Raw genomic sequence first — 27,666 nt, 5'->3', positions numbered from 1 at the left:
GCAAATTAATTCTAGAAACCTGAGTCAATAAGAAGTTTCCAGATGGCATAAGACATGTAGTCTTTATCAAATTCTTCATTCAGTGGATTTTCTTTTTGCTGCTGACAGGCACTGTGATTGTGGAGGCTTTGACTGATTGGCTTCTTAAGGGTAATCAATGACTCAATAACTTGATCCATTGGGGAGGTGCAAAGAACATGAACACTCTTCTCCCAAGAGACCCAGTAATATTTTCTGTTTCCAGAATTAGAGGAAAATTTAGAAACTCTGTGTTATTCATTATAATAGCAGCTGTTCAAATTGAGATCCCAGGATGCAAAGATCCGTACAGTAGTGAGTACTGCCCTCCTCTGCTTGTAGAGAGAAGAAACCCGCATTTAGGAAGCTTGATGAATTACAAATCCTGCTGCATATTTTCAACATGCGTGGGAAAAATTCACCAAAGAAGTTTTCAACTTTTATATTTTCTATTTGATAATATACACTTAATGTTTTCTTTTTATTAACATTTTAGAATTATTTCATTAAACCTATTACAGTTTGAGTATTTCTTATCTGAAATGTTTGAGATCAGAAGTATTTCTGATTTGGGAACTTATATGGATTTTGGAAGATTGAATTCTACTTATCAGTTGAGCACCCCAATCCAAAAATCTGAAGTCTGAAATGCTCCAGTGAATATTTGTTTTGAGCATCATGTTGGTGTACAGAAAGTTTAGGATTGGCCAGGCACGGTGGCTCAAGATTGTAATCCCAGCACTTTGGGAGGCTGAGGCGGGCAGATCACGGGGTCAAGAGATCAAGACCATCCTGGTCAACATGGTGAAACCCTGTCTCTACTAAAAATACAAAAATTAGTTGCTTGTGCTGGTGTCCGCCTGTAGCCCCAGCTAGTCGGGAGGCTGAGGCAGGAGAATTGCTTGAACCCTAAAGGTGGAGGTTGGAGTGAGCCAAGATCTCACCACTCTCCTCTGGCCTGGGTGACAGAGTGAGACTCCATCACAAAAAAAAAAAAATGTTTAGGATATTGGACCACTTCAGATTTGGAATTTTCAGATTTGGGATGCTCAACTTATATATACAAAGCATTCCTATTGGAAATACCAGTGATAAATAAAGCAAATTTTTGATTAGTCACCTCACCACTATCCCATTTCTTTCTGCAGAAGTAACAGCCCTAGTAGGTTTTCAGTGCCTCTACCAAATTGTGAGAATAAAAAGGAAATGACCATACTCTAGTGAAAACAGGTTTCCAATCAATTGTATAACTGGCTCTGGTTGATTTAAGAGCTATTCCTGGTAATTCTGCAAAGTCTGCTTTTCCATATGATCATCAATAGGCTGAATATTCTTTCATCTGAGTGTCTTCTTAAATATATTGTTACTGGTGAAATTTAAAGACCTTTTTTTTTTCTAAAGGAGAAAAGAGATTAATTTTACCTTAGATATTTCACAAGTCTGAATAACATGTTGACTTCTCAACATCTAGTCTACATCTTTCTATAGTATTAGGGAGTCAAATTAAGAGTCTAGAAAGCACAAAGGGGAAAGGCCATCTGAAAAAAGAATGCTTCCATTTGGCAAGAATTGTGCTTCTGGCCAGGTGCGGTGGTCATGCCTGTAATCCCAGAACTTTGGGATTCTGAGGCAGGTGGGATCACTTAAAGTCAGGAGTTTGAGACCAGCCTAGCCAACATGGCAAAACCCCATCTCTAGTAAAAATACAAAAATTAGCCAGGCGTGGCGATGTTCACCTGCAGTCTCAGCTACTTAGGAGGCTGAGGCAGGAGAATCGCTTGAACCCAGGAAGCCGAGGTTGCTGTGAGCACTTGTGCTACTGCACTCCAGCTTGGGCAACAGAACAAGACTCTGTCTCAAAAAAAAAAAAAAAAAAGATTGTACTTCTTTGTGAGAAAATAAAAAGCTTGGAAACAGCCAGCTGTGTTTGGAAATGTTATTTTTATTTCCTCATTAAAAATTCAAGAAATCAATTGATTAAATACAGCAAAAGGCATTTTTCACAGTGCACTTTCCTGAAATGTTTATACAATTAATATTGTTAATGAAAAGAAATATGTAGAAAACATTTGTAAAACTGGTTTCTTGGTTTCCTTTTCATAGACCTGATGTGGGCTATCGAGTTGTAACAGACAAAGGATTTAATTTTTCACCAGCAGATGAAGCTTTTGTTTGCCAAAAAAAGAATCATTTTCAGATAACCATCCACATCCAAGTTTGGGGAAGCCCAAAATTTGTTGAAACCCAGATGGGCCTAAAGCCAATAGAAATGTTTTACTTGAAAGCTTTTGGCATTAAGGTACGTCTTTTATTTAGTTCTGTTTACATAAGTCATTTATTTTGTTCTTGTTGTCTTTGCTGCATGACAAACTATCCCAAAATGACTTAAAATAATAATCTTTATTTCTGGTCACAAATCTGCAACTGGGTCAGGGTGTGACTATGACAACTCATCTCTGTTCAGAAGTCATCAACTGGGGCAGCTTAACTGGGCCGTTTTCAAGCACTCAGATGCCTGTTGAGTGCTGGCCATCAACTGGAGCTCAAACGGGGCTCTAACTGACAAGACTCAGCTCTTCTGTATGTGAACGTCTCTATGGGATAGCTTGTGTTTCTTCACAGTATGATGGGTGGGTTCTAAGTATAAACATTGCAAGACAAGTGAAGTGTCCATTTCTTTCTTTTTCTTTTCCTTTTCCCTCCCTCCCTCCCTCCCTCCCTTCCTTCCTTCCTTCCTTCCTTCCTTCCTTTCTCTCTTTCTCTCTTTCTCTCTCCCTCCCTTTCTCTTTCTCTCTTTCTTTCTCTTTCTCTCTTTCTGAAAGGATCTTGCTCTACCACCCAGGCTGGAGTGCAGTGGCATGATCATGGCTCATTGCAGCCTTGACCTCCCAGGCTCACACGGGAGCCTCCCAAGTAGCTGATGCCACAGGAGTGTGGCTGCTTTTGTAGAGATGGGGTCTCACTATGTTGCCCAGGCTGGTCTTGAATTCCTGGGCTCAGGTGACCCTCCTGCGTCAGCCTCCCAAAATACTGGGATAACAGGCGTGAGCCATCATATCCAGCCAAGATGCTGATTTCGTAAGCCTGGGCTCAGAAAATGGCACAGTATCACTTCAAACTATAGTTTTATCATTTTTAGTGAATACTCTTGTAATTCTTTTACTAAATGTATTCTTAATAATTTAATTTTTATTCATGTTTATGCGTTTCCATATGAAGTAGATTCATTATTTTCATCAGATTATCAAAGAGATCTGTGACTTAAAAAAAGTCAAGGAGTCATTAATTTCGTCAATACCCCTCCTCTACAGTTTAACAGAAGGGAGGCTGAGAACCAATAATGTTACACAATTTATCCAAGGTAGTAAATGGTAGAGCTGGGTTCAGAATGCAGGTAATATGACTTCTGAGTGATCAAAAAGTATTTATGAAATTGTAACTTTATATCCAGTTCCTAAGAGGGAGTAGCATTCATTATCTGCCTATTTTATTGTTTTTTGTGGCTGTTTTGTTGTCTTTAAGATAGGGTCTCACTCTGTCACCTAAAGGAATGCAGTGGCTTTATCACGGCTCGCTGCAGCCTCAACTTCCTGGGCTCAAGCCATCCTCTTGCCTCTGCCTCCCAAAGTGTTGGAATTACAGGCCTGAGCCATTGTGCCTGGCCTACATGTTTTATTCTGATAGCTAACCTGGGCTTAGGCACCAAGGCTTGGCAGCTACACACATCAACTGCTCTTGCATCAGACTGAGCTCTTAAACAAAACAAAACAAAAAATACAAAAATACTTATAAATATCAAACAAACCAGCAACGAAAAGACATTCTTTTTATTATTATGAATGTAATGTGAGTTGATTGTGAAAATTTTGGAACATAATAGAAATATATGAAAAAGAGATAAAATTCATTTTTATTTGGGATCCTCCATTCAGTAGCTATTTTTTCCTCATTTTTTTGTTATTAAAATTAATCTTATATTGCTAATACTATATTGTGAATATCACATTATATAATATTATTAAGAACCCCATAAAAATATTGTTCACAAAGATGTATACTTTTCCATTGTATGGATGTATCATATTAATTCCTTTATTATTGGAAGTTTTGTTTATTTTCAGTTTTTTATTGTTAATGAAACTGCAGTGAACATCCATGTAAACCTACCTTTGCATAAGGATACATTCCAGAAGGGGAATTTACACATGAATACAAACATAATTAAAACTCTTGATATAGGCCACCAATTGCTTTCTAGAAAGATTTTTTACAGTCTTTCCAGAAAAATTACACGAATTGTATATTACAGGGCTGGTCTCACAGGCCCTTTCCAATATTCACAGAACAAGAAGTTTGTAGCAGAAGCTGAATAAATGTTATTTCCTGTGTTTTATTTATTATATTGTATATCATTGTTTCTTCACAGTAGAATGTAAGCTCCCCAAGGACAGGAAATTTTGCTTCTTGTGTTCAGTTCTTATCTCTAACGTCTAAAGCAGTTCCTGGTACATAGTAGGTGCTCCGTAAGTACTTCTAGAGTGAATGAATAAATAAAAAGCTGCCTTGCTCCTGATGTTTCAGTCATGTTCTAGCCCACTCTGTGTTCACTACTTAACTGAAATACTCTGTTGTCTTGTGTTCTCATTGTTTAATTTCACAGGTACTTATTTCTTTCCTCATCAACAGCACACTGCGTTAAGGTAGGGACTATTGTCTTTTTTTTTTTTTTTTTTGAGACGGAGTTTCACTCTTGTTACCCAGGCTGGAGTGCAATGGCGCGATCTCGGCTCACCGCAACCTCCACCTTCTGGGTTTAGGCGATTCTCCTGCCTCAGCCTCCTAAGTAGCTGGGATTACAGGCAAATGCCACCATGCCCAGCTAATTTTTTGTATTTTTAGTAGAGATGGGGTTTCACCATGTTGACCAGGATGGATTCGATCTCTTGACCTCGTGATCCACCCTCCTCAGCCTCCCAAAGTGCTGGAATTACAGGCTTGAGCCACCGCGCCTGGCCTGGGACTATTGTCTTATGTGTCTTTTCAGTGACTTGTCCCTCCTGCCTAGGATGATGCCTCAAAAAACTTTTTACATACTCAAAAATTCTTTGCTAATTAACATTTTTATAAGTAAGTAAATTAAATAATTAATCTACTTTTTATTGTTCCATACAGGTAGAAGCCACCAATCAAATAATTGCTATTGAACAGTCCCAAGCAGATAGGAGCAAAAACATTTTCAATCCTGTTAAGTAAGAATTTACTTTGTAAATTCTTTTGTGAATGTTTTGTGAATAAACACCTAATTTCTTTATTTTATATATATATATATATATATATATATATATATATATAATTACCTAATTTATTTCACTTATTTAAAATGAAGCCTACCATAGAATCCAAATTAATAATGTTAATGTTGTTTTTTTGTTTCATTTTTTTTTTGAGACTGAGTTTTGCTCTTGTTGCCCAGGCTGGAGTGCAGTGGTGCGATCTTGGCTCACTGCAATCTCCACTTCCCGGGTTCCAGCGATTCTCCTGCCTCAGTTTCCCGAGTAGCTGGGATTACAGGCACCCGCCTCCATGCCCAGGTTATTTTTGTATTTTTGGTAGAGACCGGATTTTGCCATGTTGGCCAGGCTGGCCTCAAACTCCTGACCTCAGGTGATCTGCCTGCCTCAGCCTCCCAGACTGCTGGGATTACAGGAATGAGCCACTGTGCCCAGCGGTTAATGTAGGATTAATGTTAATATTATGAATATATGTCCATCAACAAAAATAAAGTTGTACTATGGTTTGAAACCATCGTAAAAATTCTTTATAAAAAGATCTATTTTAAAGCTATTATTTTATATTATTTATTGCTAAAAGCTTTGTTAAAAACCTTACAACTTTAGTTTCTTGAGATAGATTATGGCTAGATCTTTCTTTTAATGTTTCATTTAAATCAGCATAGTGTTGATTGAAGTAATTTCAAGATTGTATAGCCATGCTGTGCTTAGAGGTCATTTTTTCTTATTCTTTAAAGCTGCATTGATAACTGGCTGAATGGATTCCAATAGCGAAAGCTTATGTAGCTGGTAGTATGCAAAGTTCGAGTCCTCTTTGTAGGATGACTTAGAATGAGTGGGATTTGCTTTTTGACTGGTTTGGCTGGGATGCAATGGAGACATCTCAGGGTTGTGATCCTGAGTCAACCCCCTTTGGGCTGAAAAGAAAATGGTCTCATGGCCTGGACAGACCAGAAGCCACTTGTACAAACGCAGCACTAAATGTGCATGGCACAGCTGGGTCTCCCTTGTCTGGGAAGGGTGTATGTGGCCCTCCTTTGGAGGAAGCTGCCTCCCACTGCTAGACTAGGAGAAGGCAAATACATGAAGAGGGTGCAAAGGCATTCATGTGAGACCTAAACTGCTTCAGTCAGGAGATGAGTGCTATCACAACAGCGGCAGCAGCACAAATGAAAGGCTCTCTCTTCCCATTGCGGAGGTAAAAGGATCCATACCAGGTATATGGAGCATACGGCCCTTGTGAGTTGGGAGCTCCAGGCTTAAGCTTCTGCTGACTGAGCATTTCCTATCCTTCAAGGGATTCCATGGCCTTCCTGGCAGCCATTCCAGACCACGCTGTGGATTTCAGTGAATAACTGGCGATTAGATTAAACTGTTCTCCCAGTGTGATGAGAACTGGGAACCAAACATAGTTGAGAGTTTAAAAGTGAATTCGATATGATCGGAGATTTCATGTTCTCTTATAGTCTCTCGGATTTTTGCTGTCTGTTTTAGAATCGACCTATTGGCCGACCAGGTCACCAAAGTAACGCTGGGACGATTACACTTCAGCGAAACCACAGCAAATAATATGAGAAAAAAGGGAAAACCAAATCCAGACCAGAGGTACTGGTGTCACTGTGTGCATGGCAGTATGGCTGGGTACTGTATCTGGCCAGGAAGTGCCCTCCTGGGCCCCTCTGATCCTCCTGATAAAACCAGCCAGCACACGGGGCCTCCCTAAGCCACTTGCCTCCTTTCTCTGCCTCTCAGATGATTAACATTTCTCCTTTACTCATGGACATCTTTCTTCTCCACCCTCATGCCCTGCAATGCACACTTTCCTGCCCAGCCCTCATTCAGCCTGGCTCAATTCCCTCCATGGTTTTCTAGAGCAGCCACATGTTTATGTCTCATTGCCATCCAAAGATTGAAAAGATTGATGACTGACTGCATTTCTTACCCAGTGTGCTGGCCTCTAGACCTGAAGTTCTGCTATGACCTTTTTGATTAAAAAAGAAAATAACTTGTTTTCATGATTTAGACCTGTGGCTTTCAAAGTGTGGTTCCAGGACTAGCCGAAATGGACACTTGTTAGAAATGCAGGTTCTTGGGCCTTAACAAAGAATCGAAAACTCTGAATCAGAAACTCTGGGGATGGGGCTCAGCAATTTGTATTTTAACAAACCCCCCAGGTGACACTGATACATGCTCAAGTTCGAGAACTGCTGGTTTTAGAACATAGTTTTGGAGTTGGATAGAAATGAATTTGACCATTTGATACTGGCATTTACTAGGTGAGTGATCCTGGGCAGAAAACTTAACCTTTCTGAGGTTCATTTTTCTGTCCTGTAAAATAAGAGACAATAACAATATTCTACTCCAGTAAAGCTGTTTTGAGAATCTGAATAGACTGAATGTGGGTAAACTGCTTAGCCCGGTACATCACACACACTGAGCTCTTGATAGTAGCTAATACTAATAATGATAACAGTTACTACTCTTACTGATTTACTTTAGATACAGAGGGAAACTCTTGTTCTCTGGGAGAATAGGAGTGTTGTAGAGGAAGTTGGTGAAGTTTTTTCATGCAGGTCTTAGGGTAAAAGCTTTGATGAGGATAGTTTTAATTTTGACTTTCAAGAAATGGTCTAGTCTTAAAACTGTCTCATCAGTGATACGTATGAAAAGGCAGTTGAAGGAACAGTGATGAAAATTGCCTTGGGAGCAATTGAAGGGGAGGTCTGAGTCTTTGGCTAAAGTCAAGCCCTGAGAATGTTGAAGGCACAGGATACATGGCCAAGGGCAGGCTGAACTGAGAAGGATCCGGTGTGGTGGCACAGACCCTATGGAGTCAGCCTCCGTTAAGGCCCAGGCCATGTGGCTTCTGTAGCTCTGAGCAAAGGGACCTTTAAGGTGGCTTCCTTTTGTATTTGTAAACCGTGCTGTGCTGAGGGCCCAGGACTGCAGCGTGGAGACAGGCTGACCCTAGCCCCCTCCTGGGATATCTCCCTGGGGCAGCCTGCTTTCCTGCTCTTTTGGAGCCTGTAAAACAGCTCACAAATACCACCAACTGGGCAAAGTGCTGACCCAGAACAATAACAAGTAAATCAACTACTCTCTTGTTTCACTGGGGGGACAACTTAGAGTAGAAGGGAAAAGGAAGTCTTTAAATAAGCGAACTCATCTCGATAAGTTCACTATTGATCAACTGTTGGGTGGTATTTGATTGTACGAAGCGTGTCTCCATTCCTGATGCATTGACATTGGTCTGCTATCTCTGAATTAGATACTTCATGTTGGTGGTTGGACTGTATGCTGCTAACCAAGACCAGTTCTATCTGTTGTCTGCCCACATCTCTGAAAGGATCATTGTAAGGGTAAGCTCAGTTCTCTGACTTTTCTGGATTCCACATGCTTTCCTCCCATGTAGGCAGAACTGGAATTTTCAATGATGTGCTTTTTCAATGATACTGATTATTTTGATGATAATGATAGTAATAGCAGAAATTTTTATTTTAGTTTTCTCATAGTGGTTCGCAACCAAGGCCAAATTTTTCTCCCAAGGGTCACTTGGAAATGTCTGGAGACATTTTTGGTTGTCACAGCTGGCATCTCATAGGTAGAGACCAGGGATGCTGTTCAGTATCTTACAATGCACGAGACAACCTCCACAACAAAAAATTATGCCTCCCAAAATGTCAGTGGTGCTGAGGTCGAGAAACTCTGGTTTTTAGTCTATGTTCTAGGCACTGAGCTAAATAATTTACATATGACATCATTTTACGTTGTTATACTTTCACATTACATTATTTATATCCAGAGCAAGTGAGGCTTAAGAGGCTAAGTAACTAATCCATGATCTCACAAATTATAAGTGATGGATCTTGGATCTCTCTGACCCTAAAGCCCGCAGGGTGGGAAAAGTGGTAGGAAAGCATTCCAGGCCAAAAGTGATTGGTGGTACCAGGGCATCTGGGCCACTGCCTAGCACATAGGAATGGCTGGCTCAGCACATTTTGCTGAATGAATGGTTGGTCACAGCTGTGCAGGGGAGTCTTGGCAGCCACAAAAACATAAAGCTGTTGGCAGCTGCAGCTGCAGCTGTGTGAATTCAGGCTGGCCACTGCTGAAAATACCAGAGGCATGAAGTAACAGGTAGCCACAGGCCTGGCAGCGTGGGAGGGGCTGTGTTGTTATGGATCTTTAAAGCGATCAATACAGGGGTCCATGCAAGCTCCAATAGAGAGCAGTGTTCACCGTGGGCCTGCCCATGTTTGTGGCTGTTAATCTGAGGCCCTGAGGAGGAGGAGAAGATCTGCCCATTTGGGGAAATGGCATCTTTTCTTGCCTGTGATGAACTGTTCTGAAACAAAGAGCCCTCTGTAATTTCTTTTTTTATTTTTTATTTTTTTTGATTTTTTTATTTTTTTATTGCATTTTAGGTTTTGGGGTACATGTGATGAACATGCAAGATTGTTGCATAGGTACACACTTGGCAGTGTGGTTTGCTGCCTTCCGTCCCCTCACCTGTATCTGTCATTTCTCCCCATGCTATCTCTTCCCACCTCCCCACCCCCAGCGCCTCCCCCATTTCCCCCCAACGGACCCCAGTGTGTAGTGCTCCCCTCCCTGTGTCCATGTGTTCTCATTGTTCAACACGCACCTATGAGTGAGAATATACGGTGTTTGATTTTCTGCTCTTGTGTCAGTTTGCTGAGAATGATGGTTTCCAGGTTCATCCATGTCCCTACAAAGGACGTGAACTCATCGTTTTTGATGGCTGCGTAATATTCCATGGTGTATATGTACCACATTTTCCCTATCCAGTCTATCATCGTTGGGCATTTGGGTTGGTTCCAGGTCTTTGCTATTGTAAACAGTGCTGCAATGAACATTCGTGTGCACGTGTCCTTGTAGTAGAATGATTTATAATCCTTTGGATATATACCCGGTAATGGGATTGCTGGGTCAAATGGGATTTCTATTTTTAGGTCCTTGAGGAATCGCCACACTGTCTTCCACAATGGTTGAATTAATTTACATTCCCACCAACAGTGTAAAAGTGTTCCTATTTCTCCACATCCTCTCCAGCATCTGTTGTTTCCTGATTTTTTAATGATCGCCATTCTAATTGATGTGAGATGGTATCTCAATGTGGTTTTGATTTGCATTTCTCTGATGACCAGTGACGATGAGCATTTTTTCATATGTTTGTTGGCCTCCTGTATGTCTTCTTTTGTAAAGTATCTGTTCATATCCTTCGCCCATTTTTGAATGGGCTTGTTTATTTTTTTCTTGTAGATCTGCTTTAGTTCTTTGTAAATTCTGGATATCAGCCCCTTGTCAGATGGGTAGGCTGCAAAAATTTTTTCCCATTCTGTTGGTTGCCGATTCACTCTACTGACTGTTTCTTTTGCTGTGCAGAAGCTGTGGAGTTTGATTAGGTCCCATTTGTCTATTTTGGCTTTTGTTGCCATTGCTTTTGGCGTTTTGGTCATGAAGTCCTTGCCTACACCTATGTCCTGAATGGTTTTGCCTAGATTTTCTTCTAAGGTTTTTATGGTATTAGGTCTGATGTTTAAGTCTTTAATCCATCTGGAGTTAATTTTGGTGTAGGGTGTCAGGAAGGGGTCCTGTTTCTGCTTTCTGCACATGGCTAGCCAGTTTTCCCAACACCATTTATTAAACAGGGAGTCCTTTCCCCATTGCTTGTTTTTGTCAGGTTTGTCGAAGATCAGATGGTTGTGGGTATGTTGTATTTCCTCTGAGACCTCTGTTCTGTTCCATTGGTCTATATCTCTGTTTTGGTACCAGTACCATGCTGTTTTGATTACTGTAGCCTTGTAGTATAGTTTGAAGTCCGGTAGTGTGATGCCTCCTGCTTTGTTCTTTTTGCTTAGAATTGACTTGGCTATGCAGGCTCTCTTTTGGTTCCATATGAAGTTTAAGGTGTTTTTTTTTCCAGTTCTGTGAAGAAGGTCATTGGTAGCTTGATGGGAATAGCGTTGAATCTGTAAATTACTTTGGGCAGTATGGCCATTTTCACGATGTTGATTCTTCCTAACCATGAACATGGAATGTTTCTCCATCTGTTTGTATCCTCTCTTATTTCGTTGAGCAATGGCTTGTAGTTCTCCTTGAAGAGGTCCTTTACGTTCCTTGTTAGTTGTATTCCTAGGTACTTTATTCTCTTTGTGGCAATTGTGAGTGGCAGTTCATTCTTGATTTGGCTCTCTTGAAGTCTATTACTGGTGTATAGGAATGCTTGTGATTTTTGCACGTTGATTTTGTATCCTGAGACTTTGCTGAAGTTGTTTATCAGTTTCAGGAGATTTTGGGCTGAGATGATGGGGTCTTCCAGATATACAATCATGTCCTCTGCAAATAGAGACAATTTGATTTCCTCCTTTCTGATTTGGATACCCTTTATTTCTTTTTCTTGCCTGATTGCTCTGGCTAGAACTTCCAGTACTATATTGAATAGGAGTGGTGAGAGAGGGCACCCTTGTCTAGTGCCAGATTTCAAAGGGAATGCTTCCAGTTTTTGCCCATTCAGTATGATATTGGCTGTTGGTTTGTGGTAAATAGCTTTTATTGTTTTGAGATACGTTCCGTCAATACCTAGTTTATTGAGGGTTTTTAGCATAAAGGGTTGTTGAATTTTGTCAAAAGCCTTCTCTGCATCAATTGAGATAATCATGTGGTTTTTGTCTTTGGTTCTGTTTATGTGGTGAATTACGTTTATGGACTTGCGTATGTTGAACCAGCCTTGCATCCCCGGGATGAATCCTACTTGATCATGGTGGATGAGCTTTTTGATATGCTGTTGCAATTGGTTTGCCAGTATTTTATTGAAGATTTTTGCATCTATGTTCATCATGGATATTGGCCTGAAATTTTCTTTTCTTGTTGAGTCTCTGCCGGGTTTTGGTATCAGGATGATGTTTGTCTCGTAAAATGATTTGGGAAGAATTCCCTCTTTTTGGATTGTCTGGAATAGTTTCAGAAGGAATGGTATCAGCTCCTCTTTGTATGTCTGGTAGAATTCAGCTGTGAACCCATCTGGACCTGGGCTTTTTTTGGGTGGTAGGCTCTTTATTGCTGCCTCGACTTCAGACCATGTTATTGGTCTATTCAGGGTTTCGGCTTCTTCCAGGTTTAGGCTTGGGAGGATGCAGGTGTCCAGGAATTTATCCATTTCTTCCAGGTTTACTAGTTTATGTGCATAGAGTTGTTTGTAATAATCTCTGATGATGGTTTGGATTTCTGTGGAATCTGTGGTGATATCCCCTTTATCGTTTTTTATTGCATCAATTTGGTTATTCTCTCTTTTCTTTTTTATTAATCTGGCTAGTGGTCTGTCTATTTTGTTGATCTTTTCAAAAAACCAGCTCCTGGATTTATTGATTTTTTGAAGAGTTTTTTGTGTCTCTATTTCCTTCAGTTCTGCTCTGATCTTAGTTATTTCCTGTCTTCTGCTAGGTTTTGAGTTTTTTTGATCTTGCTCCTCTAGCTCTTTCAATTTTGATGATAGGGTGTCAATTTTAGATCTCTCCTTTCTTCTCATTTGGGCACTCATTGCTATATATTTTCCTCTAGAGACTGCTTTAAATGTGTCCCAGAGATTCTGGTATGTTGTGTCTTCGTTCTCATTGGTTTCGAAGAACATCTTTATTTCTGCCTTCATTTCATTGTTTATCCAGTCAACATTCAAGAGCAAGTTGTTCAGTTTCCATGAAGCTGTGCGGTTCTGAGTTAGTTTCTGCATTCTGAGTTCTAACTCGATTGCACTGTGGTCTGAGAGACCGTTTGTTATGATTTCTGTTCTTTTGCATTTGCTGAGGAGTGATTTATTGCCAATTATGTGGTCAATTTTAGAGTAGGTGTGATGTGGTGCTGAGAAGAATGTATATTCTGTGGATTTGGGGTGGAGAGTTCTGTAAATGTCTATTAGGTTTGCTTGTTCCAGGTCTGTATTCAGGTCCTGGATATCCTTGTTGATTTTCTGTCTGGATGATCTGTCTAATATTGACAATGAGGTGTTAAAGTCTCCCACTATTATTGTGTGGGAGTCTAAGTCTCTTCGTAAGTCATTAAGAACTTGCCTTATGTATCTGGGTGCTCCTGTATTGGGTGCGTATAAATTTAGGATCGTTAGCTCTTCTTGTTGCAGTGATCCTTTTACCATTATGTAATGTCCTTCTTTGTCTCTTTTGATCTTTGTTGCTTTAAAGTCTATTTTATCAGAGATGAGAATTGTAACTCCTGCCTTTTTTTGCTCTCCATTTGCTTGGTAGATCTTCCTCCATCCCTTTATTTTGAGGCTTTGTGTATCCTTGCATGTAAGATGGGTTTCCTGGATACAGCACACTGATGGGTTTTGGCTTTTTATCCAATTTGCCAGTCTGTGTCTTTTGATTGGGGCATTTAGTCCATTGACATTTAGGGATAGTATTGTTATGTGTGAATTTGATGCTGTCATTTTGATGCTACCTGGCTGTTTTGTTGGTTAGTTGATGCAGCTTCTTGATTGTGTTGATGATCTTTTACCATTTGGTGTGTTTTTGGAGTGGCTGGTACTGGTTGTTCCTTTATATGTGTAGAGCCTCTTTCAGGAGTTCTTGTAGAGCAGGTTTGGTGGTGATGAAATCTCTGAGTGCTTGCTTGTTCACAAAGGATTTTATTTTTCCTTCACGTATGAAGCTTAGTTTGGCCGGATAGGAGATTCTGGGTTGAAAGTTCTTTTCTTTAAGGATGTTGAATATTGGCCCCCAATCTCTTCTGGCTTGTAGGGTTTCTGCTGAGAGATCTGCTGTGAGTCTAATGGGCTTCCCTTTGTGGGTAACCCGACCTTTCTCTCTGGCTGCCCTTAGCATTTTCTCTTTCGTTTCAACCCTGGTGAATCTGACGATTATGTGCCTTGGGGTTGCTCTTCTTGAGGAATATCTTTGTGGTGTTCTCTGTATTTCCTGGATTTGAATATTGGTCTGCCTTGCTAGGTTGGGGAAGTTTTCCTGGATAATATCCTGAAGAGTATTTTCCAGCTTGGATTCATTCTCTTCATCACATTCAGGTACACCTATCAGACGTAGATTAGGTCTTTTCACATAGTCCCACATTTCTTGAAGATTTTGTTCATTCCTTTTTGTGCTTTTTTCTCTGTTCTTGCCTTCTCTTTTTATTTCATTGAGTTGATCTTCGACCTCTGATATCCTTTCTTCTGCTTGGTCAATTCGGCTGTTGAAGCTTGTGCATGCTTCACGAAGTTCTCGTGTTGCGTTTTTCAGCTCCATCAATTCACTTATACTCCTCTCTATGCTGTCCATTCTCGTCAGCAGTTCGTCCAATCTTTTTTCAAGGTTCCTATTTTCTTTGCGTTGGGTTAGAACATGTTCTTTTAGCTCATTGTAGTTTCTTACTACCCACCTTCTGAAGTCTGATTTTGTCATTTCATCACCCTCCTTCTCCATCCGGTCTGGTTCCCTTGCTGGTGAGGAGTTGTGATCCCTTTTAGGAGGAGAGGTGTTCTGGTTTCGGGAGTTTTCATCCTTTTTGCGCTGGTTTCTTCCCATTTTTGTGGGTTTATCGACCTGTTGTCTGTCTCTGTCCCAGGGAGTTGGAGCTTTATGAGTTTCCGTTGCACTATTGCCTTTTATGATTTTTCTTTCAGGTCTGACCCGCCCAGCTAGCAGCAGGTCTAGCCACTGCCTGCCGGCAGGGACTTTGCTGAGCTGCTGTGGGCTCCGCCCAGCTGCCCTGAGCTCTTCCCTGTAGTCCTTTTTATATGGGTGTAGTTAGAACTGTCTCGGCAAAGGTGGGGTGGCCCCGCCTCTGTTATGGCGGATTCTCTCTGTTGTGGCAGGTTGCCTCGGCAACGGCAGCCTGCCTCCGTAGGGGTGGGGAGTCTCAGTAATGGCGGAAGCCCCTCCCCCACAGAGCTGGACCGTCCAGGTTCAGCTGTGCTTGGTTTGAAGGGCTCAACCCAGAGGGTTTCCAATTACTGTTTTTGTTTTCGTTGTTGTTGGGGGTGGAGGGGTGGGACCAACCGAGCCTGATCACCTGGCTCCCTGACTCAGAGTCTTTTCTTTTAAGTTGAAGGACCCTGCATTCAGGTAGCTTGTTGAAAAGGCGCCGGGATCTCCCATGCTGCGACTCACGGAGTCGGCTCGAACTGCGGCGCCGGCCGGCTCCTGGCGGATTTTTTGCCTAGGAATCTCCTGGCCTGACTCGCTATTTCAGATGAATGGGCAACTCTGCGGTCTCAGGGCTCTGCTCGCCAGCTAAGAGGGCTCCCAGACCAGTGGCTTTTGTATGGAGAACCGCAGCAACAGGGCGTGGTCACAGCAGCCGCAGGCGGAATCAGCCCCACGGGGGCCAAAACAGCCGCACAGGCTGGGACTGCGACGCTGGCGACCCCTCTGCCTGGGTATCTCCTGGTCTGTGGGCAATAAGAGTTCATCTGGAAATGCGGCGTCCACTCACCCTCTGCACTTTCACTGGGAGCTGAAGTCCTGAGCTGTTCTTAGGCGGCCATCTTCCCGGCATTCAGGCCTACTCTTTTTTTTTTTTTTTTTTTGTTGAGACGGAGTTTCGCTCTTGTTACCCAGGCTGGAGTGCAATGGCGCGATCTCGGCTCACCGCAACCTCCGTCTCCTGGGTTCAGGCAATTCTCCTGCCTCAGCCTCCTGAGTAGCTGGGATTACAGGCACACGCCACCATGCCCAGCTAATTTTTTAGTATTTTTAGTAGAGACGGGGTTTCACCATGTTGACCAGGATGGTCTTGATCTCTTGACCTCGTGATCCACCCGCCTAGGCCTCCCAAAGTGCTGGGATTACAGGCTTGAGCCACCGCGCCCGGCCTAGGCCTACTCTTAAGTTGGAAATGAAAAGCTGGAATTTGTTTCACTATCGTTTGGGATTCAAAAGCAGCAGCCAAATAACAAATAGAAGAGCTTGACCTGAGGAAGGCAGCTCTTAGGAAATCCATTTTTGCACGTTTTGAAAGGGTTACAGAAATTGGACCTAGAAATACTCTGCTGGTGCTACTCAAAGCATGGTCTGCAGGCTAGCAACATCAGCATCTCCTGCAAGCCTCTTAGAAATGCATATTCTCAGGCATCCTGACCTTCTAAATAAAAAACACAGGTATCTGTGTTCTTACAAGCTCTCTGGGGATTCTTATTCATAATACAAGCTTGAGAACTACTTATTTACACCATGTACTCTGGTCATAAGTTACCCTTCTATATTTGACAGAAAGATCTGTTGAGTCCAAAACAGGTATTACTCCGTAAACTGTTTTTTTTTGTTTTTTGTTTTTTTTGAGATGGAGTCTTGCCCTGTCATCTAGGCTGGAGTGCAGTGGCGCAATCTCAGCTCACTGCAATCACTGCCTCTCAGGTTCAAGTGATTTTCCTGCCTCAGCCTCCTGAGTAGCTGGGATTACAGGTGTGTGGCACCATGCCTGGATAATTTTTGTATTTTTAGTAGAGACAGGGTTTCACCATGTTGGTCAGGCTGATCGCAAACTTCTGACCTTGTGATCTGCCCGCCTTGGCCTCCCAAAGTGCTGGAATTACAGGTATGAGCCACCATGCCCAGCCTCATATACTGTTTTCTTTGAGTAAATAAAAATTCACCTGAACTCCAAAAGAGGGGTGTGTGTGTGTGTGTGTGTGTGTGCGCGCACGTGCGCATATAGGCATTATTATGTGATCTTCCCCAACCTTAGGTTTGGTTTCCCACCTCACGCAGTGTGATTTGTAGAGCAGTAGAGGAAGAATTCTTAGGGACATGCCCATTTCTAGTCTTCTGGAAAAGAAACTGGAATAATTTATTACTTTCCAAAATGAAGAAACCCTAGACTGTCTTTGAATGGCAGACAAAAGTAATCATTCCTCCTGCTTGCAATATTGCACTCCAAACCAGGTTTAATTAAGTATTTTATAAGGAAAGTGGGCCTGAAATAGAAAAGCCCAGTCATTAACAAGGGGAATCTGAAGGAACTCCACTGAGAAATTCTCCCAGAAACAAAGACTCAAGAAATAAATCTGTTCTTTGGAGTAAGCCTTAATTTTCATTGGTCAATTTATGCTAAAGGACTATAATATACTTCTTAAGCTGTTTTGATTGACAACCCAGATGAACAATTACTGGGTCCTTTCCACCACTCTCTCTCCAAGCAGAATTCTGACAAGCTTGGTCTCCTGGACCCTTCCTGGAGGCCTCTAACTCATCTAGGCCTCATATAATCACCCTTACCAAATAGTAAAATGTCAATCTCTGCCATTAGGAGGAGTGGTTCTTAGGCCATAAAACAAGTCTGCATTTGTTTAAATGCGGTTTTCATTTCTCCATTTAATGTGGTCAGGGCTTGTAGTATCTGTGTCAGATTTTTCTTCCATTCTTTGTTCTGGAGCTCAAACTAACAGAACCAGGCCATGAACTAAGCGGCCACATCTGGCTCTTTTGTAGAATGTTGGCTGGTCTGCCCTCTACCCAACCCATTTGTATGCACCATATAGACTCCTCTAGAATCTCACGTGGCAGAAAATGTATTCTGTGGACATTTCTAAAACTCACTAATTCGAACAATAATGCCATTTCTTAATTAAATGGACTGAAAAGTCTGCATTCATTTTCATTTCTGTGTATTGAGTTTGAGTGAAATAATATCAATAAGGTATTTCTAGTGTGGGGATGAACAGTTGATATTAATAATCCTTTTCTTCTCATTGCTGTTAGTGTGACTTTTGTGTTATCCAGCACACTTGTAGAATAGGGTATTCTCTTTAACCAAAATCGTATCTGGCAGAAAACTATCAGATCTGGAATACGATCTTTTTTTTTTTTTTTTAATGAAAATTTAGTGAATAGCATGACACTCAAACTATGCTGAGTAAATGTAATATTTTGGGTATTCATACTGAACCTGAATTATGGAACTTTCAGCTTCTCAAAGTCATCATTATGAGCTCATTATCATTGTACTTGGGATTTAAGGAGGTGCCAATTAACAGAGTTTTCGGTAAACAGGATGCTAGAGAGTGGAGCTCCCTCCCTCTCATGTTGCTGTTGTGTGGAATTGCACAGCAGCCGCGTATAGCTTTGCAGGAGCTGTCAGCAGCAAATAGAGAAACCTTGTCACTAGGTAAATTATTCCAAGTATGCAGGTGACTAGCAGACTATCTGTCTCAAGCAGAAGTTATAACGATCAGGAGAGTACTGTCATCATATTTAATCTATGTTAACTCTTAAAAGAATGGCATTATCTGTCTTTATTCCTTCCTAAGAGAAACAACATGCAACCTAGGTTTCCAGACTTGACTTTAAACCAGATTTGTTAGCATAGCAAGGCAATTCCAGATGACATCAAATGAGATGTCAAAGATGGCCCTGGCCCATGCAGAGGGACGGACAGGCACCTCTGTGACTGGCTTATGATACAAGAAGAGGCCACACCTGCCTCTGCCCCAGAGACTCCTCATTTGCTGCAGGTTATATCAGCAGTCTGGGGTGTGCATGCCCTGGGATTGCTGAAAACATAAGTGTTTTACCACATTTCCATCATTACTTCATCTCCATTAAAACACTGAGATATAGTTAAAGGATTTCCACTAATAGGAGGCTTATTAATTTTAATTGACAAAAGAAATTACAGAGAATGCTGGGAAGATGGCCACCTAAGAACAGCTCAGGACTTCAGCTCCCAGTGAAGGTGCAGAGGGTGAGTGGATGCCGCATTTCCAGACGAACTCTTATTGCCCACAGACCAGGAGATACCCAGGCAGAGGGGTCACCAGCGTTGCAGTCCCAGCCGGTGTGGCTGTTTTGGCCCCTGTGGGGCTGATTCCGCCCACGCGGCTGCTGTGACCACGCCCTGTTGCTGCGGTTCTCCATACAAAAGCCGCTGGTCTGGGAGCCCTCTTAGCTGGCGAGCAGAGCCCTGAGACAGCAGAGTTGCCCATTCATCTGAAATAGCGAGTCAGGCCAGGAGATTCCTAGGCACAAAATCCGCCAGGAGCCGGCGCCGCAGTTCGAGCCGACTCCGTGAGTCGCAGCATGGGAGATCCCGGCGCCTTTTCAACAAGAGACCCGAACGCGGGGTCCTTCAACTTAAAAGAAAAGACTCTGAGTCAGGGAGCCAGGTGATCAGGCTCGGTTGGTCCCACCCCTCCACCCCCAACAACAACGAAAACAAAAACAGTAATTGGAAACCCTCTGGGTTGAGCCCTCCAAACCAAGCACAGCTGAACCGGGACGGTCCAGCTCCGTGGGGGAGGGGCTTCCGCCATTACGGAGACTCTCCACCACTATGGAGGCAGGCTGCCATTGCCGAGGCAACCCGCCGTTGCCGAGGCAACCTGCCACAACAGAGAGAATCCACCATAACAGAGGCAGGGCCACCCCACCTTTGCCGAGACAGTTCTAACTACACCCATATAAAAAGGACTACAGGGAAGAGCTCAGGGCAGCTGGGCGGAGCCCACAGCAGCTCAGCAAAGCCCCTGTGGGCAGGCAGTGGCTAGGCCTGCTGCTAGCTGGGCGGGTCAGAACTGAAAGAAAAATCAAAAAGGGCAGTAGTGCAAGGGAAACTCATAAAGCTCCAACTCCCTGGGACAGAGACAGACAACAGGTGGATAAACCCACAAAAATGGGAAGAAACCAGCGCAAAAAGGATGAAAACTCCCGAAACCAGAACACCTCTCCTCCTAAAAGGGATCACAACTCCTCACCAGCAAGGGAACCAGACTGGATGGAGAAGGAGGGTGATGAAATGACAGAATCAGACTTCAGAAGGTGGGTAGTAAGAAACTACAATGAGCTAAAAGAACATGTTCTAACCCATCACAAAGAAAATAGGAACCTTGAAAAAAGATTGGACGAACTGCTGACGAGAATGGACAGCATAGAGAGGAGTATAAGTGAATTGATGGAGCTGAAAAACGCAACACGAGAACTTCGTGAAGCATGCACAAGCTTCAACAGCCGAATTGACCAAGCAGAAGAAAGGATATCAGAGGTCGAAGATCAACTCAATGAAATAAAAAGAGAAGGCAAGAACAGAGAAAAAAGCACAAAAAGGAATGAACAAAATCTTCAAGAAATGTGGGACTATGTGAAAAGACCTAATCTACGTCTGATAGGTGTACCTGAATGTGATGAAGAGAATGAATCCAAGCTGGAAAATACTCTTCAGGATATTATCCAGGAAAACTTCCCCAACCTAGCAAGGCAGACCAATATTCAAATCCAGGAAATACAGAGAACACCACAAAGATATTCCTCAAGAAGAGCAACCCCAAGGCACATAATCGTCAGATTCACCAGGGTTGAAACGAAAGAGAAAATGCTAAGGGCAGCCAGAGAGAAAGGTCGGGTTACCCACAAAGGGAAGCCCATTAGACTCACAGCAGATCTCTCAGCAGAAACCCTACAAGCCAGAAGAGATTGGGGGCCAATATTCAACATCCTTAAAGAAAAGAACTTTCAACCCAGAATCTCCTATCCGGCCAAACTAAGCTTCATACGTGAAGGAAAAATAAAATCCTTTGTGAACAAGCAAGCACTCAGAGATTTCATCACCACCAAACCTGCTCTACAAGAACTCCTGAAAGAGGCTCTACACATATAAAGGAACAACCAGTACCAGCCACTCCAAAAACACACCAAATGTAAAAGAGCATCAACACAATCAAGAAGCTGCATCAACTAACCAACAAAACAGCCAGGTAGCATCAAAATGACAGCATCAAATTCACACATAACAATACTATCCCTAAATGTCAATGGACTAAATGCCCCAATCAAAAGACACAGACTGGCAAATTGGATAAAAAGCCAAAACTCATCAGTGTGCTGTATCCAGGAAACCCATCTTACATGCAAGGATACACAAAGCCTCAAAATAAAGGGATGGAGGAAGATCTACCAAGCAAATGGAGAGCAAAAAAAGGCAGGAGTTACAATTCTCATCTCTGATAAAATAGACTTTAAAGCAACAAAGATCAAAAGAGACAAAGAAGGACATTACATAATGGTAAAAGGATCACTGCAACAAGAAGAGCTAACGATCCTAAATTTATACGCACCCAATACAGGAGCACCCAGATACATAAGGCAAGTTCTTAATGACTTACGAAGAGACTTAGACTCCCACACAATAATAGTGGGAGACTTTAACACCTCATTGTCAATATTAGACAGATCATCCAGACAGAAAATCAACAAGGATATCCAGGACCTGAATACAGACCTGGAACAAGCAAACCTAATAGACATTTACAGAACTCTCCACCCCAAATCCACAGAATATACATTCTTCTCAGCACCACATCACACCTACTCTAAAATTGACCACATAATTGGCAATAAATCACTCCTCAGCAAATGCAAAAGAACAGAAATCATAACAAACGGTCTCTCAGACCACAGTGCAATCGAGTTAGAACTCAGAATGCAGAAACTAACTCAGAACCGCACAGCTTCATGGAAACTGAACAACTTGCTCTTGAATGTTGACTGGATAAACAATGAAATGAAGGCAGAAATAAAGATGTTCTTCGAAACCAATGAGAACGAAGACACAACATACCAGAATCTCTGGGACACATTTAAAGCAGTCTCTAGAGGAAAATATATAGCAATGAGTGCCCAAATGAGAAGAAAGGAGAGATCTAAAATTGACACCCTATCATCAAAATTGAAAGAGCTAGAGGAGCAAGATCAAAAAAACTCAAAACCTAGCAGAAGACAGGAAATAACTAAGATCAGAGCAGAACTGAAGGAAATAGAGACACAAAAAACTCTTCAAAAAATCAATAAATCCAGGAGCTGGTTTTTTGAAAAGATCAACAAAATAGACAGACCACTAGCCAGATTAATAAAAAAGAAAAGAGAGAATAACCAAATTGATGCAATAAAAAACGATAAAGGGGATATCACCACAGATTCCACAGAAATCCAAACCATCATCAGAGATTATTACAAACAACTCTATGCACATAAACTAGTAAACCTGGAAGAAATGGATAAATTCCTGGACACCTGCATCCTCCCAAGCCTAAACCTGGAAGAAGCCGAAACCCTGAATAGACCAATAACATGGTCTGAAGTCGAGGCAGCAATAAAGAGCCTACCACCCAAAAAAAGCCCAGGTCCAGATGGGTTCACAGCTGAATTCTACCAGACATACAAAGAGGAGCTGATACCATTCCTTCTGAAACTATTCCAGACAATCCAAAAAGAGGGAATTCTTCCCAAATCATTTTACGAGACAAACATCATCCTGATACCAAAACCCGGCAGAGACTCAACAAGAAAAGAAAATTTCAGGCCAATATCCATGATGAACATAGATGCAAAAATCTTCAATAAAATACTGGCAAACCAATTGCAACAGCATATCAAAAAGCTCATCCACCATGATCAAGTAGGATTCATCCCGGGGATGCAAGGCTGGTTCAACATACGCAAGTCCATAAACGTAATTCACCACATAAACAGAACCAAAGACAAAAACCACATGATTATCTCAATTGATGCAGAGAAGGCTTTTGACAAAATTCAACAACCCTTTATGCTAAAAACCCTCAATAAACTAGGTATTGACGGAACGTATCTCAAAACAATAAAAGCTATTTACCACAAACCAACAGCCAATATCATACTGAATGGGCAAAAACTGGAAGCATTCCCTTTGAAATCTGGCACTAGACAAGGGTGCCCTCTCTCACCACTCCTATTCAATATAGTACTGGAAGTTCTAGCCAGAGCAATCAGGCAAGAAAAAGAAATAAAGGGTATCCAAATCAGAAAGGAGGAAATCAAATTGTCTCTATTTGCAGAGGACATGATTGTATATTTGGAAGACCCCATCATCTCAGCCCAAAATCTCCTGAAACTGATAAACAACTTCAGCAAAGTCTCAGGATACAAAATCAACGTGCAAAAATCACAAGCATTCCTATACACCAGTAATAGACTTCAAGAGAGCCAAATCAAGAATGAACTGCCACTCACAATTGCCACAAAGAGAATAAAGTACCTAGGAATACAACTAACAAGGAACGTAAAGGACCTCTTCAAGGAGAACTACAAGCCATTGCTCAATGAAATAAGAGAGGATACAAACAGATGGAGAAACATTCCATGTTCATGGTTAGGAAGAATCAACATTGTGAAAATGGCCATACTGCCCAAAGTAATTTACAGATTCAACGCTATTCCCATCAAGCTACCAATGACCTTCTTCACAGAACTGGAAAAAAACACCTTAAACTTCATATGGAACCAAAAGAGAGCCTGCATAGCCAAGTCAATTCTAAGCAAAAAGAACAAAGCAGGAGGCATCACACTACCGGACTTCAAACTATACTACAAGGCTACAGTAATCAAAACAGCATGGTACTGGTACCAAAACAGAGATATAGACCAATGGAACAGAACAGAGGTCTCAGAGGAAATACAACATACCCACAACCATCTGATCTTCGACAAACCTGACAAAAACAAGCAATGGGGAAAGGACTCCCTGTTTAATAAATGGTGTTGGGAAAACTGGCTAGCCATGTGCAGAAAGCAGAAACAGGACCCCTTCCTGACACCTTACACCAAAATTAACTCCAGATGGATTAAAGACTTAAACATCAGACCTAATACCATAAAAACCTTAGAAGAAAATCTAGGCAAAACCATTCAGGACATAGGTGTAGGCAAGGACTTCATGACCAAAACGCCAAAAGCAATGGCAACAAAAGCCAAAATAGACAAATGGGACCTAATCAAACTCCACAGCTTCTGCACGGCAAAAGAAACAGTCAGTAGAGTGAATCGGCAACCAACAGAATGGGAAAAAATTTTTGCAGCCTACCCATCTGACAAGGGGCTGATATCCAGAATTTACAAAGAACTAAAGCAGATCTACAAGAAAAAAACAAACAAGCCCATTCAAAAATGGGCGAAGGATATGAACAGATACTTTACAAAAGAAGACATACAGGAGGCCAACAAACATATGAAAAAATGCTCATCGTCACTGGTCATCAGAGAAATGCAAATCAAAACCACATTGAGATACCATCTCACATCAATTAGAATGGCGATCATTAAAAAATCGGGAAACAACAGATGCTGGAGAGGATGTGGAAAAATAGGAACACTTTTACACTGTTGGTGGGAATGTAAATTAATTCAACCATTGTGGAAGACAGTGTGGCGATTCCTCAAGGACCTAAAAATAGAAATCCCATTTGACCCAGCAATCCCATTACCGGGTATATATCCAAAGGATTATAAATCATTCTACTACAAGGACACGTGCACACGAATGTTCATTGCAGCACTGTTTACAATAGCAAAGACCTGGAACCAACCCAAATGCCCAACGATGATAGACTGGATAGGGAAAATGTGGTACATATACACCATGGAATATTACGCAGCCATCAAAAACGATGAGTTCACGTCCTTTGTAGGGACATGGATGAACCTGGAAACCATCATTCTCAGCAAACTGACACAAGAGCAGAAAATCAAACACCGTATATTCTCACTCATAGGTGCGTGTTGAACAATGAGAACACATGGACACAGGGAGGGGAACACTACACACTGGGGTCCGTTGGGGGGAAATGGGGGAGGGGCTGGGGGTGGGGAGGTGGGAAGAGATAGCATGGGGAGAAATGACAGATACAGGTGAGGGGACGGAAGGCAGCAAACCACACTGCCAAGTGTTTACCTATGCAACAATCTTGCATGTTCATCACATGTACCCCAAAACCTAAAATACAATAAAAAAAAAAAAAGTAAAAAAAAAAAAAAAAAAAGGGTAGGCCTCAAATTACTGCTGATGCTGTTTTCTATCCCAGTGACCTGCAGGGGGCGCCATTTACATTGCATTTTTTAGTGAAAGGCGTCCCCTGGAATCGTGCAACTCTGTAGGTGTGTTGCTGAGGAGAGCAGATGAAGTAACTAGAGGTTAAATAACTGCTACTGTGTCCAGGAGAGTGTGTTGAGAATAAATTTGAGGCTTTTCATATTCATTTTTGCAAACTGTTCGTGCACACATGATTTCAGTTAATCCCACAATAACCCTTGTAGGTGGGTAAAGGAGACATGATTATTTATCAGAGGAGGACACAGTACAGAAAGATGAAGGGACTGCCCCAAGGTCACACAGCTAGTTTGTGTTACAACATAGACTAGAATGCTCAGGTCTCTTCCCTAAATAAAAGGCTATGAGACAAATAAAAGTATTTTAGACATTTTAATTCATTTATTTTGGTGTTTGATATCCATAAGCCACTATTGGGTCACGTGTGAATACAAACTCATAATTCCAGAAAGAAGTAGTATATTTCAGCTTGCTTTGACATGTGAACGTTGTAGATTCCAGAGAAGAGACATAAGTTCTCAGATCTAATGAGAACATTTCCGTTACTGATGAGGAATTCTCCCTAGGGCTATATATTTAGAACGTTGTGAATCTGTGGCCCTTTCCAAAATAATGTGAACGTATTTTAGGGATCTGAGTTTTCATCTGATGAAAGCTAAGTGAGAATGTTACAATTGTTCCAAAAAATTAAATCCACTTATATCTGCTGTTTCAGTATCAAGTTACCAACATGAAAATAACTATCCCAAAGCTCATTACAGAAAAATCCATCACTGTCTTATTTTGTTTCCTTGAAATGGCTCATTATCTTCAAATTAGAGAAAAATACGTCACCATCTTACATGGCATACCTTTGGATTTAGTTGATTGCGTGCTCTAAAGGATTTGAGTCAAAGCCAATTTGCCATTCACAGTCAAGGGGCTCTAGGGACCTTCCAGAAAAGCCCTTTGTTCACATAAATTTACAAAACTAATCTTCAATGTTATTACTTTATATTCGTTCCCCACTGCCCGCTAGCCTCTCACCCCATTACTTTATATTACATTCTTTCACCGCTTTTTTTTTTTTTTTTTTTTTTTTTTTTTTTTTTTTTTGAGATGGAGCCTTGCTCTGTCGCCTAGGCTGGAGTGCGGTGGCCTGATCTCAGATCATTGCAACCTCTGCCTCCCAGGTTAAAGTGATTCTCCTGCCCCAGCCTCCCAAGTAGCTGAGACTACAAGAGCATGCCACCACACATGGCTAATTTTTGTATTTTTAGTAGAGATGGGGGTTTTACCATATTGGCCAGGCTGATCTTGAACTCCTGACCTCAAGGGATCCACACACCTCAGCCTCCCAAAGTGCTGGGATTACAGGTGTGAGCCACCACACCCGGCCTCTTTCACTGCTTTTGTCCGTCAGTGTCAATGGTTGAGTCTTCCAAGCAGCTCAGCGTTCAGACACTTGGGATTGAATTAGGAAATTGAAGTCATCAAAAAGTTATTTAAGTGAACCCAAACTAAAAAATAAACTTTGTGTTTCCTTTTCATTATTTTAAAAATTGTAACAAATGCATATGGCAAAACACTCAATATTAAGAGAGTATACAGTGAAAGGTGAATCTCCCTTTCACCACTGTTTCTCCCCCTCCCAGACTCCATCCTTGAGGAAACCATTGTTACTGGTTTCCTGAGTAGTCCTCGGAGAAAGTCTGCATATTCAGGTGCTGAGCTTGCAATGTATCATATAGCACCAGAAAGGCAAAAAGTCAAGTATTAGCACTGACTTTTTAGGTAATCAGGATCACAACTGTTTACCTAAAGTTGTGACAACCTGTCTCAATCATGAAAATACATCGTAATTTTAAAAACAAATTAATTTTGTCGTGAGGATTTTGAGGGATTTAGAGATGCCGACTTTAAAATATTTGGGAATCAATCCAGTGGCTGCAGGGAAGCAGGGAGGAAGGAAGGCAGTGCAGTGGAACATTCTTTGGCAAATAATTTTATTTACGAGTAAAATCTCCAGAACTTTGTCTAGTCCAATGGTTTCACTCGGATTTTCTTTGAAGATTGCCAGGACTACTTCTAAGCAATAGCATGAAATAGGCAAATCACTATTTAATAATCAGAGGACTTATAGTTCCAGCTCCAGAATTTATTAGCTTTGTGGCTTTGGGCAATTTATTTCTCTTTTCAGGGTGTCAGTGTCAATAAAATGAGGACAATTATACAATTCTATGAGATCATAGAATTGTACTGTGAATTATCGCACAACAAATATAGCTGTTATTATTCTTCCTTATCCTCTGTGTTAGGGAATAGTTGAGGTATATTAAATATATTTGCTTATCATTTGCTTGTCACTTGTATATGAAATCATAAATATAAAAGCATTTTGAGACTATAAAAGGTATATTTATTTATCTGACTTTGGTACGCCTGTAATATTTTCTGATGTAATGTTTTGATTTTAAATGATGATGATGATGATGATGAT

The 27,666-nt window shown here is 41.5% G+C and overlaps 1 protein-coding gene across 1 annotated transcript in view; it reads left to right on the top strand.

Annotated features, from left to right (window-relative positions):
• Positions 1 to 27,666, top strand: part of MYRFL (myelin regulatory factor like) — a 146,888-nt gene that overhangs the window by 63,817 nt on the left and 55,405 nt on the right. The window contains exons 7-10 of the mRNA XM_039472239.2: positions 2,122 to 2,317; positions 5,191 to 5,267; positions 6,804 to 6,914; positions 8,578 to 8,668. Coding sequence (XP_039328173.2) covers positions 2,122 to 2,317; positions 5,191 to 5,267; positions 6,804 to 6,914; positions 8,578 to 8,668 — 475 coding nt within the window. The remainder of the gene's footprint in view (positions 1 to 2,121; positions 2,318 to 5,190; positions 5,268 to 6,803; positions 6,915 to 8,577; positions 8,669 to 27,666) is intronic.

The sequence above is a fragment of the Saimiri boliviensis genome, chromosome 7 (genome assembly GCF_048565385.1).
Source record: "Saimiri boliviensis isolate mSaiBol1 chromosome 7, mSaiBol1.pri, whole genome shotgun sequence".
In the NCBI taxonomy this organism is placed as follows: Eukaryota; Metazoa; Chordata; class Mammalia; order Primates; family Cebidae; genus Saimiri; species Saimiri boliviensis.
This window is presented reverse-complemented; position numbering and strand designations above follow the sequence as displayed.